Source organism: Falco biarmicus, chromosome 5 (assembly GCF_023638135.1).
Source record: "Falco biarmicus isolate bFalBia1 chromosome 5, bFalBia1.pri, whole genome shotgun sequence".
Taxonomy (NCBI): domain Eukaryota; kingdom Metazoa; phylum Chordata; class Aves; order Falconiformes; family Falconidae; genus Falco; species Falco biarmicus.
Window position 1 is genome coordinate 23,757,852 of NC_079292.1, and position 16,654 is coordinate 23,774,505.

Sequence of the window (16,654 nt, forward strand, 5' to 3'; positions counted from 1 at the left end):
CTCCGCGCTGCAGCCCGGAGTGGTGCCAGCAACACCCAAGATCAATCTTTTTATGTATTAAAGTTTGATCATGGACTGTATTATCATCAGGGTACAAATAAAGGGCAGTCACCTCAGCCTCCTGCTCCTCCGTGCCAAGGTGGATGAGGTAACCATCCATACGATGGATGTGATATATATATGTGATATAACCAGAGTTACTGGTTTTTTGAGGCTCTTCTTGTTTAAAAATGCATATGTATTTATATATATATATGTAGGTCAGTGTATATTGTGTATGTATAAAAGCATCTTAGTTCCCAAACTCCTAATCATGACAGCAAAATGACTAACTACTTTTTGGGGGATTTTTTAAGTTTGAAAGACACCTTTTCATTAGATGCTGTCAAACACATACCAGCGGAAGAAACACCAACACTGCAAATGGGTCTGTCAGAACTGGCATGTATAGTATTGCTATGCTTTATCTTTTTGATGGGATTCTTACCTGAATTTTGAAACAGATTAAGATCTATTGAGAATCCTGTTTCAGTTTGCATTGTGAAGTCAATTGCAGCATATATCCGAATTATAAATAGACCTTTCTGTGCAGTTATGACTTCAGTAATAAAACTGTTACTCTAGTTGCCTTTTTTCCCTTTCCCTCCCCTCTCATTTGAACTTGATTTGAGGAACTTCTATTAACTTTCTGTTTACCTATGACTAAGAGTTTTCCTGTAGCTCAGGAGTCAAAGGTCTAATTTTGTTGGCAAATTAGGGCTGGGTGCTGTCATAGTGCCTGTACACTTGCCTCTGACTACACAAAATCCTTTTGAGAGGGTGTTTTTTTTCTGGGTTCCTAACCTTGTTTGTCCCACTTTTGTGAAGAGCCTATGTTTTGTTGTAGCCCCTGAAGGGAGTGACTCCACTGAGCGCATGTGGAACCACTGACCATGAGAGCCGTAAATGGGAATGCTCCCCAGTCCAGGCAGCTGCCACAATAAACCTGCTCCTGTACATCTTTACTTAAATCATTGGGAGTTTTGCCACTGAGTTTTAAAGGAAATCAGCTTTTAGGTTTCAGGTTAAGTTCAGAAGCACTTCCTATCCATGCCTTGGCTTCTGTTTATCTGTAGCACTAACATGAAGCTTAGTATACTGATGGCTGAGTTTCTGATCCATCAACATGTCACCTGGGATTCCAGCAAAACCTGTTGCAAAATGGAGTTCAGCTTCCTAAAGTAGCTGTGATGCAGAGTCTTGATGCACACCGTATCGTCCTGAGACCACCTGGAGCAACAGGGGACTTGCTCTTGGTGGTGCATCTTTGGGAGCAGGGCCTAGCAGGACTGCTTTTGCCTTTCTGATCTCCCTGCACAACCTCATGACACCCTCACAGCCCCCCCGAGCTGCCTGCCCCTTCTCCCAAAGGCCACAAACTCTCCTTTTCCCCTTGAGTTCCCCCCAAAGCTCTCTGTGCAGCTGGGCTGGCCTCCTTCCCCCTGGCTTGTCCCTCGGCACGTGGGGACAGCCTGAATGGCATGAATGGACCCCCTTGGCACATGGAAAGGGGAAAGATGAAGGACAGCCCATTCCAGCAGCACCTGCTGCACCACGTAGGGCTTGGGGGATGAACTGGCTGTCACACCGCTGGCACAAGCTAGTCTGGACTGCGACACGGGGGCTGAAGTCCGCTCTGCAGGAGTGGTGAGGCTCTGCGGCACGGTAGCAACAGGGTTATGCAAAGATGATGAAAATCATCTTCTGAACTGTGCTGCAGGTCTTAGTTATGGGGCTGTTTTCAATCCCTTAACATTCTTCTCCTTGAACGTTTCAGCTGATGCACTCACAATGTTAATTAAGGCAGGTAACAGTGTGCTAAGGACAGTGTACACTGAACACGCCACTTTTAAGCATATTCCAGCTTCAGAGAAACACCAAGCCTCCACAGCTTATTTTTTTGCAACCTTTATTTGCAGCTGCCTGTTTTTTACGCTTCTTCCCTCTTTCCCTGCTCCAGGTTTTCCCCTCTGGACTTTCTCTTCCTCCCTTCCCACCTCCCCTGGTGCTGCACTGACTCCTCTTGCTCCTTCCCCTCCCTTCCTCCTCCAAAGCAGCAGAGCTGTCCCAAAGGCTGGACAGAGAGGCCACCGGCACAACTCCCTGCCCTGGCGCGGTTCTGGTGCAGGCTGCAGACATCCCGCATCTCCGTCAGTGCCAACGAGGCACTCGGGGAACACGCTCCACGTGTGACAGCTCCGGGGTGACAGCAGGGCAATACAAATCTCTCCAGACCGCTCCACGGAAGGCTGAGGCGAGCTCTGACGGTCTTCTTCGAGACGGGAGATGAAGAAAATACCCCGCTGGCCTCGGCTGTGGCCTGCGCTCGGGAGCGCCCAGCGCTGCTCCCTGTACCGGGCTGTGGAAACCCTTGCGGCTCAGTCCCTGCTGGCAGAGGGGGGAGGGGGGGAGGAAATACGGGAAGCGGGGGGCTGCAAAAGCACGCGCTGAGCTCTCCCACGTACGCCCCAGGCCCCGGCGGCCCCTCCCCTCGGGGAGCCCTCCCCGCCCATCGGCGGGCCCCGCCGGCCCGTGGCTGCCGGCCGTTCTGGGCATGCACGGCTGCTCTGAGCACGCACGGCTGCTGGCGCATGTGCGGCCAAGGCAGAGGCTGCGGAGGCCGGCGGGGCGCTGCTGCTCCCCGGCCGTTCGTACCGCCGGGCCGGGGACGGAGCGTTCCGGCCGCCCGGGCGTGATGGAGCAGCTGGGGAAGCGGCCTGGGCCGGCGGCTCGGCTGGACATCATCCTCCGGCACCTCTCCCCGCGGCTGGCCGCAGCCCCGGCTCCTGTATCCTTTGCGATGTGGGGGCGGGGCGAGGGGGGCGGGGGGACCCCCCGGGCTCGGGGCTCGGCTTCCCCCGCCGCAGCGAGATCTGCCCCTCGCTCCCCGCTCCCGCGTGGCTGTGGGCGCCGCCGGCGGTTTGCCCTACGAGGGCACCCTGCCGGGAAGGGCACCGGGCAGCGTCCCTGCGCCGTGCCCTGGGTACGGGGTGGTGACGTGCAGCGGGGCCGTGCGCCGTGCAGCCCCCCAGCGAGCCGGGGGGGCCCAGGGCAGTGCTTCCCCCGGCTGCCCCGGCTGGGGTTTTGGGGCCAGCGCCGCCCGGGGCCGCGTCCCTGCGCTCCAGCCCTGCCGCCCCTCAGCTGCCGGGACACGCAGCTGCCGCGCCGCCCCCCCGGCACCTCTCCGCCGCACTGGGCAGGGGGGCTGCCGGCAGCGAAGCGGCCTCTCGGGGACTGGAGGGGTTCGGGGAGGTAAATGCCAGGCTCAGACTGGACTGGTAGACCAGCAGCAGGCAACACATCAAGGTTTGGTTTGCGAGGTGGAAACGCTGGAGGCTGCCAGAGAAACGAAACCAGGCCGGAAAGCCGTTCTCACGTTGGTCTGTTCTGTGTTTCCAAAAGTTAAATGAAGCCTGCTCGCAGATAGTATTTTTAAAGCTGCTGCCATAAATCTTGCTTTTTCAAAAAAAAATTTAAAACTGCTGATTCTCAGTGAGAGCTGAATGCTGACAAGTTACCTCTGAATTATAATAAACTGGCAAAGAAAACTTGATCAAACGGGATGTAGGGGTCTTCAAATATATTAAAAATTTGAAGACGGATAGCAGTTGACTCAGACTGCCGTAAGACAAAGGTGCAAGTAGAAACACAAAATAGGAAATAAACGCTAGGAGAATTACCCCAGTTGTAAAGACAGAGTAAGGAAGGAGAGGTGGTGCACAAGCTGTTTTGTTTTTAAATCCAGCTGCAATGGTCCTGATGCAAAGGACAAAAATATGTCTAAGCTGGGCTGGAGCAAGTGTGGAGCGTGTGGATAAAGTAAATGATGGAATCTAATCAGAATACATTTATTTGATCCACGTTACATCAGTGCACTGGTTTTGTTTTAATCTCTGGCTTTGGTAGGACAGTCACTTTTCCTCCCAGAAAAATGCCTCTTCTTTTACAAAAGAAGAAGTATCTTGACAGCAACACTGGTCACCCCTGGAGAAACAAAAAGTGAAAAGCACGGGGTCTCTGCCCTGCCCTGGCGGAGTGCAGCTGTGTGCGCCCACCCCTGCGCTCAGTGAGCCCTGCAGCAGGGGTTAGCTGCCTTCTGCCGGCCCACCCCAGGCTCCCACCTTCCCAGCCTGGAAAAGACGGCATCCTGACCTTCCTTGTTTAAAATCAAACCTGTGTAATAGAGCGTTTAAGACCATCTTGTTTCCTCCTGCGGTTGCTGTTAGGGATTGGTATGTCAGGGGCTGGTGTGTGTTGGTGGTGTTGGTGTACTGGAAGATGAGTTATCTCTGCGTAACAGCAGAAAAACTCCGCCTTCACAGAGCTGCCTTGTGTGGTCCCGGGAAGGAGAGGCAGCATCAGAAGGTGAAATGCAGCAGATTTTTCTTAGGAGCTTGATGTAGGAGCCAGAGGGGAGTGCTGAGCTGGTAACACCAGCACTTACCTCCTTACAGGAAGGCAGGTGAGAAAAAGCCGCTTTCACTGGTGCTTGTGGAAAACCTTCATTCCTACAGCTGTGAAGTCAGCTCGCGTGCTGCCTCTGGGCCACGGGGCAAAACCCAGCACACTGACTGCAGAAGTGAAGGTTTCCTCAAAATGCAAACAGGTAGGGGAGGTTCAGAAATCAACTGCACCTCTTGAGTGATTTGGGTGTTTGGGTTCTTCAGGTCCAACCCTGCTCTGCTGCTGGCAGAGAGGGGGCTGTCAGGCCAGGACCACCTCACCAGCTGTTCGTGAGATGGCTTCCAAGAGAATGACACACGTTTACTGTGCTTGTCTTAGATACGCAGGAATTTGCACCATCCCTTGAGACTCCGCAAGGAGATGCTTTAGGAAAGCTTCTGGGGATCTTGAACGTGCTTTGCCTGTGGTTTGGTCTGTCCAGGAGTGTTTACTTGCTTCTGAGTCCACCCAAGTGTTATATTGCCTGCGCAGCTGGCTGGCATGTCTGTGAATACCTTAATCCCAAAAGGGGCGTCTGAGCGGGAGGGAAAAGTTTAAATACTAAATGTCCTCACCAAAAGGAGCTGCTGGAGGTGGCATCTCCTTCCCAGCCTGCGTGCCTCTTGTTTTTGGTTGTCCAAGCAACCCGCGCTTGTCCTTTGAGCATTGCAAGGTGGCAAGAGCAAAACCAGTGAGAGGAAGAGGCACTGCAAAAACCAGGAGGAAGGTGCTCAAATGGAGCCCAGGGCCTGGAGGACTTGCCTGCTGTTCCCTGCTTGTGGGAGGTGGAGGAGTGTTGGGGAGGGCATCGCAGCTGGGCTTCAGCCACTGCCTGTGTCTCCATTAGTCCAAGTGCCTGTGGACATTTAGGAGCCTGAGTGGCCAGGAGTCCCATTTTGAGTCCTGAAATCGGACCTGAAATGTGGCGTGTGGCGCAGCAGTGCCCTCAGTTGGGGAATACCTTGCTCTGGGCTCTGCTGGGATGGTTTCTACCTGGTCTCCCCATTCATTCCGTCTCTCTTCCATCGGATTCTCAGCACCTTTTCCTCCTTCTGGCTCATCATTTTTGCGTGTTTGATGTTTCTTCTCCTACCATATATGACTCTTGACCAGCTAATGTTTAAGCTTCCCGGTGTAGGGTCCATAGACACAATTGTGGTTAAACCTGTTCCTTACTCCAGAAGGGTGCATGCTTTTATGGCACATTTAGGAGGTAGTGATGGGCAGTAGAGGAGTCTTTTAAAACCCCGAAACACAGGGGTCTCCAAACAGGCATGTGCAGACCCAGAGCTCTGCATGAAAATGTTCTTTTTTTGGCCTTGCCCCGGGTGACACTTCCCTACCATGCACAAAGCTCTTGTGAGGCTTCATTAGCAAGTGGGATTTAATTGCTCCCTCACAAGAATGCCTCTCTCTGCACAGGAGGACACAACTGCATTTATTTAACCCTGCTGAAGTGCATTTTGAGGTGGGGGACGAGCCCCGTGCTCTCCTCCCTGAGAGGAGATTTGGTCCCTGTCAGGTTTGGGAGGGACCAAATCTCAGTGGTACCTGGAGCGAGGGCGAGGGTTTGCACCTCATGGGAGCGTGAAGTCGCAGATTCACCCCCTATGACTGCTGGCTCTGAATTTGGGGTGTAGGAGGGGAGGGGTGGAGCAGCACTCCCCGGAGGCCGTGCAGGTTTTGGGTAGGTCTGGTGCCCTCTCGAGCGCAGGGAGGGAAACCGAGCAAGCAGACACGACTGAGCGTCTCACTGGGTGTCTTGATGTCGTGGGAGGTGGATGGAGGCGTGTGGGCTGCTCTGGGGTCTCAGGCGTTTTGTACTGGCTTTGCTACATGCGTTGGCAAGGCTGTACTGTGCTGTTGTTTTATACTTGTCTGCCAGATGTGCTACTCCGAAGCTGGAAAAGATATTTTTAGAAGCAAAATAAACAAGAACACGAGTTGAATGTCCAGCACGGCATTTATCTTTAAGATGAACTGCATTGTAGGATTCAGGATGTGTGTGTACAGATGTTCTTATAATCTATTGTGCTTGAGTGTATACTTCTTAATTTCCATCCCAGGCAAGCTTTCCTACTTCAGCCCAAGTTAGCGCTGTTCCTCAGCCAGGGAGGTTTTGGTAAGCTGCATCTTCCTTTGTAGACATAAAAAAAATAACCCGCAGGACTAAATGCATTTTTCCACCCTAACACGTGTTGATCACTCAACATTGTGTCGCCTTTCACTTTTCAAGGGTATCTTTTCCTTTGTTTAACTGTAGTTTCATAAAAAAGCTTAACAACATATCTGGAAAATGTCTGAGTGGATTATCTGACTGCAGAGGCTATTCTCATGTGCTTCAGCATCTGTGTTGAGAGTAAGGCTGCTGAGGACAGATCCCAGCTTTCCTGCTCACTTCTCCACTTTGGGAAGGCATGAGGGGGACTCCTGGAATTCTGTCGCAGAAGTAGTGGGTGGCTGTGGGCAGAGATGCTGCAAAGCCATGGACACGCTGTGCCAGCTCTGCTGGGGCATGAGAAACACTGCACACCTGCAGAGCTGGGGTGGGCATGGAGGTGGGGCAGGTTTCTCACTGATTCTCCCCAGCTGCTGCTGATCTCCCGCATGTCACCATCTTCCTGCCAGTCTTGCCAACACTGCTTCTGTTGCTCTGCCTGGCCCTACTAACGTGTTTCTCCTCTGTGTCCCAGCTACACCCTGGACAACGATGTCCTCACCACAGAGCAAAGGCAGTTCTACGAAGACAACGGCTATCTGCTCATTAAGAAGCTTGTTTCTGATGAAGACATTGAGCGCTTCAGGTACAGGGTGCTTGCCTAAGGTGATGGGAGATCCTATGTGCAGCAGTATTCCAAGGGAGCTCTGGGAAGCTGGATGAAGCTGAATTCTCCCAACACAGATGTTCCCTCTGCTTTGCAGGAAGGAGTTTGTGAGGATCTGTAAAACAGAAGTGCATCTACCAGGAGCTATGATTATGAAAGATGAGTCCCTGAGATCCCAGTATGGTCAGTCTGAAAAAGTAGTTAATAAAGTGCAGGACTTCCAGGAAGATGAAGAGTTGTTCAGATACTGTACTCTGCCAGAGGTAAAAAAAAAAAAACAACAAACCCAAACCAAAAAAAACCCCAACACTCAAAAGGGAGATGGTGGTGGAACAGCCTGTATGAATGTATCTATGTTTTGTTGCCTCTGTAAAGCTTTTTTTTGGTTCCACTAAAGCTATATCCTTTATGCTTTAGAACCCCTGTATGTCACTCCCATAAGTACCTATGTGAGGAAGGAATATCAAGCCATCTTTTAAGAGTGTTCTGCACGAACATGGGATGGGTGGTGGTCAGGGAAGAAGACTTAAAGGAGCGCCTCTCTGGTCCTGTGGTGCAGAACCAGTCAGGAATGTGACTAGCCCAAACTGTGCCAGGCTAGTAGGATAGATCAGCATTTTCTGAATGTCTTTTATCCAGGCAAAGCATCTGTCCTCTGGGCGGATCCAGCTTTGTAGCCAATGTTCATGTTGTGGCAGACAGCCACAGCTTCATGGAGGTATGGCCCTCCCCATCTTTCCAAGCCCACCCAGCAGCCTGCTGCACCATCTTCCACCTTGGCCCCCTGCATGCCCGTTTGTGTGTCACGCCAGCTCCTGCCTCCTGTCCTGGCCTCCTCTGCCTGTGCCCTAGTCCTCAGCCAAACATCCAGGTCCCAGTGCTTCCTCAGCAATCTTTCATCTTGTCTTTCCTGTTCCTAATAGTTGGTTTTTTTCTGTTTTCTTCCACATAGATCCTCAGATATGTTGAGTGCTTCACAGGGCCAAACATCATGGCAATGCACACCATGCTGATAAATAAACTTCCAGATTCTGGTAAGGAAAACTTGGATAAGAAGAAAACTGTTGCATGTATGCAATCTGTCTGGCCAGAATTCAACTTAGTGGTTTAGAAAAGCTGTTTGAAAAAAATGAGACAAATTGCAACTAAATAACTTTGAAAATGTACAAAGCCACTTTGGAAATAGTTTGTTTTCTTTTTACTTTAGCTTATTGAGTTAACATTTGTCTTTCAACGTTCAGTGGGTGTTTGCTAAAGATGGTGGTTGTCTTGGCTGCACCACTCACATGTTCAAAGTGGGCAAGTGAGCTCTCCACTCAGCCAGCTGCACCTGCGTAGAGGCCCACGGTTTAAAACATGACAGGCTTTTTCAGCCCAACTTGCTGAATGCATTGAAAACAAGCGCTTCCATGGACCCCAGTAAAAGGCAATAAATACAGAGATCATCCTTTGCCTGGAGTTTATACGCTCCCGACCTCACTGACAGTTGTTGTGCGCTCAGTGCTTTGATATGAAGATACTTGAATAAGTGCCAAAAGAAGGGTTTTGAAGCCTGGCTTTGTCTCCTGCTGTTGGAATTTGAGATCGTAATTGATACAAGGGTGATGGGCAGGGAGAGAGGAAGAGAACCAGACTAACCATATTACAGTTTTTCAAAGTAGCTTTGACTCTGCATAAGCTGTTTTGGTTTAGCAAAGCTGAGACCTGAGCTATGTTTCTTACTCTTGGGTGTGCAGCTTCTGAGCAGATACATAGTGCACTGGGTTATTAAAATACTGAGTTTGTTCAAGTCGTCTCCACTTGTCATCTTAGATACTCCACAGAAAGCTGTGCCATTTTGGTTTGGAAATTCAACAGGAGACCATACATTTTTAAAGTAAATACAAACCCATAATTTAGGACAAGAAATGGGAAGCTGCTCCGTATTTGCAAGGTCTCCATTCAGTATCTTTGAGGAGTACTTTAGGAGAGGTGCAGCTCTCAGGAGAGTTTTCCAGGCTGCCCAAAGTCTAAATAGTATGGCAAATGAGGCAAGTGGAAACATCCTAACTATATCTATTTGAGGAGCAAACAATGGCAAAATAAATATATAAATAATATATAAAAAGCTGTTTTGGTGTGGATGATATGTTTCCATTTTCATAGTGGGAAAAGAAGTAACAAACAAAACTTCAGGAACAGTAATTTTTGTTTAGGCTTCAAGGAAAAAGAGCCTCTAGGGTGAAGGCTAATAGATTGCTAGGTAGCCAGTCTAAGGAGGCTGCGGCCCATAAATTGAGATATATATTTTTTTAAAAAGAAGGCTAAATAAACATGTGTTTGGTGCAGCACAGACAGGGTTGATTCTGCTTGCAACACAGTGATAGATCAAGTGAGTACAGGCGGCTGTTTGAAAGTCTTTGTACTGGGAAAGGTTTGTGCAAGACTGTGCTGGTTAAAGTTCACAGAACTGGAGAGCAGCCAAAGTGAATGGTGAAAACTGGGCGGGGGGGGGTTGGTGGTGAAGGCCAGCAAAAAGAGTCTTCTGAGGGACTGGAAAGCCAGGCAGCCTCCTGGCATTCATTGTGTCCCTGTGCCACTGCTGACCGAAGAGCCACCACTGCGCTCCTGGTCCATCTTGGGATGGGTGTAAGCTAACCCATCTGGCTTCCAAGGCAGTGGTGGGCTGGAGCAGACGCTGGGTACACAAAGTCTCTCCAGTGGTGAGCAGCAGCTTCTTTGGACACGTTAGGATGAGTGCAGTGGTTTAACGGGAAGGAAAAGGCTGTGTTACATTCGATGAGGTTGAAGGTTTTGAACCTGTGTTGCAGATAAACAGACTTTTCTTCACCCCATGCATCAGGACTTGCACTATTTCCCCTTCCGGCCTGCAGCCCGCATCGTGTGCTCCTGGACCGCCATGGAGAGGGCCGACCAGGACAATGGGTGCCTGGTCGTGCAGCCAGGGACGCACAAGGAGCCCCTGAAGCCTCATGGCTATCCCAAGTGGGAGGTAGAGTGTCACTGGGAGCTTGGGAAGGGCGTGTGTGTTGGGACCACATTTTGGCTGGGGAGAGTTCACTGTGGAGGGGTGATGCGCAGGTCAGAGCTTAGGTTTTCATGGTTCTTCTGTTTATGCAAGCACTGACTTGTTGCTTCAGGAGAGACTTGCTTTGTTGGCCTCACTGCATGTAACCCGGATAGATTTGCCTCTGTTCCCACTTTCACCTAGAAATTGTCCAGCATGTCATGGCGTAACAGTGTAAACACATGCAACCATTTTCCACTGCCTTTGCCAAATCTGAGGACTCTTTCTCTCCTATGGATTTGTTCCTGCGTGGTGAGCATGTGGGCTGTCCCAAAGAGGAGAGATTGGATAGTAAACAGCTGGATGCAATTAGATATCAAGCAGTATTGTCCTCTTAAGAACAGATGTCTCCTGACCTGGCCTGGTGCTGGTGAGGGTTATACTAGGAGCAGAAGGCTGGACTTGAGACCACTGGTGGCATCAGGCCACACTTGTGGGATTTACCAGTGCTCTCCCCTGTTCTCTCCAGCTGGGAAATATTAGTAATTGTCTGAGTACAGCCTCAGAAAATTGAAAAAGTATTATTTTGCTGTACCTCAGGCTTGAAGTAGGAAGACTTGTAGGCAAGTGGGCAGGCTTTTAGTTGGGCATACCAAATACACTGCCCGGAGGAAAGCACATTAGTAGTTGTCCCTGCTGTCCCTTGCACTGAGAATCGGCACTTGCTCTAATTTTAACCAAGTGGTTTCAACTCAGCCTTTCTTTCTAGGGTAAAACCAACAAACTTTTCCATGGACTGCTTGATGAAGATGAGCAGAGTCCCAGGGTTCACCTTGTCATGGAGAAGGGAGACACAGTGTTCTTCCATCCCCTGCTCATTCATGGCTCTGGGATAAACAAGACATCAGGTTTCCGAAAGGTAGGAAACCATCTCTTGATACAGCTCTTGATATTTTTGATTTTTTTTAAACTGATCAAACTATCTTCCCCCTACCCAAGCTCATGAATATGCAGATGAACTTTTAAATGAGTTTTTAGCTTCCTAGTACACTTTTAAACTCTCCTTTTTAATCTTTTTATTTTTAAACATCTCTGTCTTTTGGGAGAAGAGCATGCTGTGAATCTGTTGGAGAAAAACAGAGCAAAAGCAGAAACTAGATAGCGAATCTCTGTGTGAAGCCTGGCTGGCTGTACTTGCTTTTCCAATAGTTGCCTTTCAGCTGTCCCAAATATCAAGAGCTTCACTAACTTTCTTCCGTCTGCATTCTTGGTATCTCGTCTCTGGATAGCAGGAGTCTTCATCATCCAAAAATTAAGTTATTTATATGATAACGTGATCCATTTTTCTATTAAAGATTTGTTTACACATCGTCTGTTTGTTTTGCGTTGCTATTATTTAACTGAAACAGGCAAAAGTGCCCTCCTTTTTGGAGGCCTGTTCCTTTTTCAGAAGTGGATTCATCCAGGCATGTAAGGGAACTGTAGCCTCTAGTGTAGCTGCTAGTTGCAATGCAGATATTTCCCCTCATGCATGCCAACTCAGGCTGCTGTATTTTGCTTTACCTCCACTGACTACTATAGGGCCCATTCTGTCAGCCCTAGTAGCAGGTTACTGGTGTGGAATTCCTTTCTGGATAGTCCTGTATCCCGCTTCCTCACACTGTGCCAAATCCCAGCATTTGTCTGCCTTTGGGATAAATCAGTGAGCATCCTGGAGCTGGCCAGCTATGGTCCAGCACCCTTTGAGATCTGGCATGATCTCGCCTGCAGCTGGCATTGCTCGTGTAGTGTAATGAGAGAACAGCTTTCTTCTAGTGGGGCGTTTGTATTTATTTCCTCTAGACTCTGCTTAAGCAAGAGCTGATTCCAGATTAAGTGGGTTGATGTGACTGTCTGGGTGCAGAAGGTAAGAATCCTTACTGAACACACAGGTCTGCTCCAACCCTGACTTTCTATTCGCACTCTATTTGCTGGTATTCTGAGATCAAGTAGTACAGTTCATGCTGGGGAAGTGTTTGGGAGAGAAGGGAAGGAAGAAAAGCACATCAGCCAGCGAGAGTATTTCTCCAAGGGGACAGACGCTCTCAGGAGAGCTGGAGAGCTTGGAAAGGAGGAAGGAATTTGCTGCCATGATCTGTAAGGAGCAGGTGGGGTGTCCACAGTCTGGGATGCACGAGATTTTTTAACACAGCTCATTCATAATCAATGTGGTAGTAAGTGCTGCCCAATTTCCTCACGCAGAGCATAAGCTGTCACTTTGCCAGCTCAGAGTGCTACTACATTGACGTCAAGAACACGACTCAAGAGCACCTGGAGAAAGAAATGGCAGAAATGGTTCACAAGAAATACAACATGGCTTCCATGGAACTCAGGGTAAGACCTGGCTGTATGCTGTGTGTTACAATCCAGGTCAGTTCCCTTTCCTAAGTCTCTCTCATGTGACAGATTTGTGCTTTTTGCTATACCCAGGTTGGCAGATCAAGCTGTGCCAAGCAGAGGTGCCTGGCAGAATAAAAGACCTGATGTACAGAGGATGACCAGCAGGCCTTTTTGGGGCCTTTTTGCTCCTAAGGCTGCTTCTTGCTATGCTGGAGAGGTGGCCCTTCTCTCTGGGCAGCCCCTTCACATCCCTTGAGCTCTAGAAGTTCCTCCAGCTCTGCTTGTCCAAACAGGTTTTGTGAGGATGCCTTATCCCTTCCAGTGCTGGCTGAGTTGGTAGAGACGGGATCAGCACTTCATTATGTGACTGCAGCTGATGTTGTAGCAGAAGTGAGGAGACACAGACGCTGCTGCCGTGAAGGCTCAGCTCTGAGGCTGCTCACGTGCACCTCTTACGCCATTCAAGGGGGACCAGGCTTCGCCCCGCTGGGTAGCAGTGGGGAGGGCTAATGTGGCAAGGCAGGAATAGAGTGAAGTCTATGCAACCTTTGCCCTTCACTGCATCTCCTGGTTCATGGTTTGTTGTGCGGAGTGTGTCTGAACCAGAGCTCTTTGCGGTTATATATGGCCTGCACAATGTGAATAGGACGATGGGGTCATCTCTTGCCCTGATTTCACAAGTATAAGAAGGTACAATAAATTCAGTGCTTGTCCACAGTTTCTGTGTCTACAGTTCTTACAGTTTCTCCTCCTAATGGCAGGTGAATTTTCCTTTTAAAACAAGCAGTCACATCTGACTGCAGTAGTAGACTGACTTTTTTTGGTTAAATATAATCCTAGACTTGAGGCTACAGCAGGTATGTCAGCAGCGATATACATCTGCCTCAAAAAAAAAAAAAGGGGGGGGGGGGCGAGTAGTGGGCTCTTGCTGAATAACTGAAACCACTGTGTAAAATAGAAAGCAAATCTAAATTCTTCAGGGATTCAGCCACTGAAAGAAATATAAACCTTGTTACTGGGGTGGCAGTGTTCTGAATTTCTTAATCTGCAGCAGTTCCCAAACATGTGCACAGCCAGTATCAAGGCAGTAAAGTCTAGATGTAATAGGCAGCAATTTTCTTTTAAAATGTGCGTATTTTACAGATATTACACTATCTAGGGCATTCTGTGGGAGAGGACGTTCTTTTTCACTTTTGAGGTTTTTGTTTTGGTTTGTTTTTTCCCCACAGTGTGCTGGCTGTGGTGGGGGTTCCAGCTGTGTTTTGCAAGCCTGATCTTCCATGTTGTCAGCAAAGTTACAGCTTGCTTGACTTTTCCTGGAGTTATTTAGGTACACAGTGAGATACCAAGTGATACATAATCAGGCTCTCTCCTCCTGAATGGAAATGAGGATGTGGCCATACAAGCCTCTGATGAACCTGTGTTTTCATGTAGCTTTAAGCTTTTTTTCACTAGAACTGGAGCTTTCTCCCGAAGTGCCCAGCTCTTACATTTCACCTTCACAAGACTAAAGATAAGAACCAAATAATCCTCACACGAGGAAACTGAGGTAGGAGCCTGCCCAAGACTTACCTCCGTGAAGCAAACAGCAGTGGTCTTCTCTGATTTATAACCGGCAGAGATGCCTGCCCAGCATCTGATTTATGGCTAAGGGCTTGCATTTGTATCTGTTATTCCTGCTGGTTTCTGCTGCCCAAGGAGTATCGCTTACTCATGGGCAGCAGTATGCAAGGCATAGTCAGTTGGTGAGCTTTATTGATCACCCAGAGGCGCACAAGGGAGGCACTGTGTGCGCAAGCAGGCAAGGGCGACTTCTGCAAGGGTAATGTTCACTGTGCTGCTCATGTTTCCTCTTCTGCCTCCTTCCAGAATTGAACCATGGGCACCTTGCCACCCCTGTAACACCCGTGAATAAACTCTCCTGAGGATGCAGGTTGCACTGCCTCCTTAGTTGGGGCTGTATTTTTGTTCTGGATGTTTAGTATTTGAAATTATATTCAGCAAATGTTTTGGTATGTTTTTCTGGATAGGCAGCTAAGCTGAGAATGCTGTGTCTGTTTCCACCTCTGTAAATTGGAATCTTGGTTACCGTTTTGCTGGCCCTTAAGGCTTTTCCTTTGTGTTATTTTTGTTTTGAAGGATATGTGGAACTTCCGAGCACGGCTTGTGCAAGGGGAAAGAATCAACCTGTAGAACAACCTCTGAAGAGCAGGATGGAAATCACATGCCCGAGAACAAGCTTACCTGGTCAGAGAGTGCAGACCCTGCCTTGGCAGGCAGTGTTATGTGTGCTTTGATGATGTCTGTATTGGTAACTTAGCCAAATGCTGCATCATAAAATCATTTTATGCTAATAGAAAATAATTGCACTAAAGTTGAACAGCTGATGTACGTCAAAGAAAACCTAACCTAGAAAAAGAGATTTGCTGTGGTTATCTTAGACAATTGAAGAATTAAGGTCTTGAAAGACACCTTGATTTTCTCAATGTTTTCATTCTTGTTTTTTAAAAGTTTCTCACATGACGTACCTTTGAAATGATACTATACTAACATAAGATGTTATGCAAACGCTTCCAATGTTTCCAACTTCCTTTTCTATGCAAAATAATCAGTTTCACACAAGCCCTCAGTATGAGCTCACCTGGGAAGTTATTAGTACAGCTGATGATGATGGAGATATTGGTACCAGAAGAATCAACGGTGTAAGTAAAGAACAGGATAAAGGGGAAGCAGCAACCACGCACATAGAAAAATGGGATTAATGGGCTGGAACGTGACCTCTAGCAGCGTTCCTCAAACATGACCTGGTGTGGCATCGTATCTTACCGATCAGCACTGGCACAAGTGAAATACGTGGCTGACAGGGTTGGGAGCTACTGGGCCAGCAAACCATCATCCCATTGGACTTGTACAACCCATCCAAGGCTGTATGAAACGAGACAGTCCTCCTTTGAGTCTGGCAGGTCTGGGAAAATGTGCCTTTTGGTGCTGCCAGGTCAGGGAGACAGTTGGATGCTCCTCAGGATGCACTGGTGGCAGGGTGAAGTGACATGCACTGGAATAATCCTCTTGCCTTTCACAATGTTTTTCCTTGCTTTCTGAAAGGTTATTTTGCTGTCTATTTTTCAAAATGCACATTAAATCAGAGCAAAACTGCGTTTGGGGGCTGCGTTGTATTATTTCTGTCACTCAGAAATTCTGACAGTGAGTGCATCGTTGAATACCCCAGTGCAAAACGGCGATCTTCTCCAGTCCCACCTCCACCCAAAGAAGGTGCCAAAACAGCACCTGGAGGGCTTTCATGGCTCCTGCTCTGCTATCCTGCAGCTCAGGAGGTCACTCCAGTTGAGACAGGAGATCAGGTGCAGTACTGTCCTCCAAAATCTCCACCAGGGAACAAAAGGCTGCAGGTCAAAGCTGGTACAGTCATTTCATGCATGACAGCCTAAGGCAGAGGAGGGGTTTGCCCTTCTTTCTCTTTCTGCAGTGTCTATAGGTTTTCTTGTTTGTTTTTATGCTTTTTAAACAAGGTGAGGTTTGAGCACAGTTACTACGTTGGTCCTAAATCCTTGGTGGTGGGGTGCGGTGTGAGGACAGACCTCTCGGCAGCTTCTGGTTTGACCACACCACCAATAAGTCTGACAAGGGGGAGACTTTAGGACAGATCCCCAGCCTTGGTCGGTGGGTGATTTTGAGAATCCTTGTTCCTGCATCTCTTCCCATGCCCTCTCTATAACCCTGACACTGATCCTGCTCTTGGGGACATGTGCCATGATGCCTCTCCAGACTTGGACCTTCTCGGCCTGGTCTTTGCTTGCTGCATGGGCCCAAGTGAATTTCCAGTGAGCTGGGCATGCCTCTCTCTGTTGACTTTTCTGAGCTCTTGCTCCTAACCAAGCTGCTGCTTTCCTTGGGATTTTTGTGAAGACTTGCAGTATCCTGCCTGGTTCACAACACAGGA

The 16,654-nt window shown here is 48.7% G+C and overlaps 1 protein-coding gene across 1 annotated transcript; it reads left to right on the forward strand.

The window, feature by feature from the left end:
• Positions 1–2,593: 2,593 nt before the first annotated feature.
• On the forward strand, positions 2,594–15,849 carry PHYH (phytanoyl-CoA 2-hydroxylase). Its single transcript, XM_056339722.1, has 9 exons — positions 2,594–2,827; positions 6,549–6,604; positions 7,176–7,286; positions 7,405–7,570; positions 8,260–8,341; positions 10,118–10,299; positions 11,084–11,233; positions 12,556–12,687; positions 14,833–15,849. The coding sequence occupies exons 1-9, from the start codon at positions 2,594–2,596 to the stop codon at positions 14,884–14,886; spliced, it is 1,167 nt and encodes a 388-aa protein (XP_056195697.1). The 3' UTR covers positions 14,887–15,849.
• The last annotated feature ends 805 nt before the right edge of the window (positions 15,850–16,654 follow it).

Coding starts and splice junctions, on each gene's coding strand:
- PHYH (XM_056339722.1), top strand. CDS start 2,594: ATGCACGGCTGCTCTGAGCACGCACGGCTGCTGGCGCATGTGCGGCCA. Junction 2,828..6,548: donor TGGCCGCAGCCCCGGCTCCT/GTATCCTTTGCG, acceptor TTTCCATCCCAG/GCAAGCTTTCCTACTTCAGC. Junction 12,688..14,832: donor TGGCTTCCATGGAACTCAGG/GTAAGACCTGGC, acceptor TTTGTTTTGAAG/GATATGTGGAACTTCCGAGC.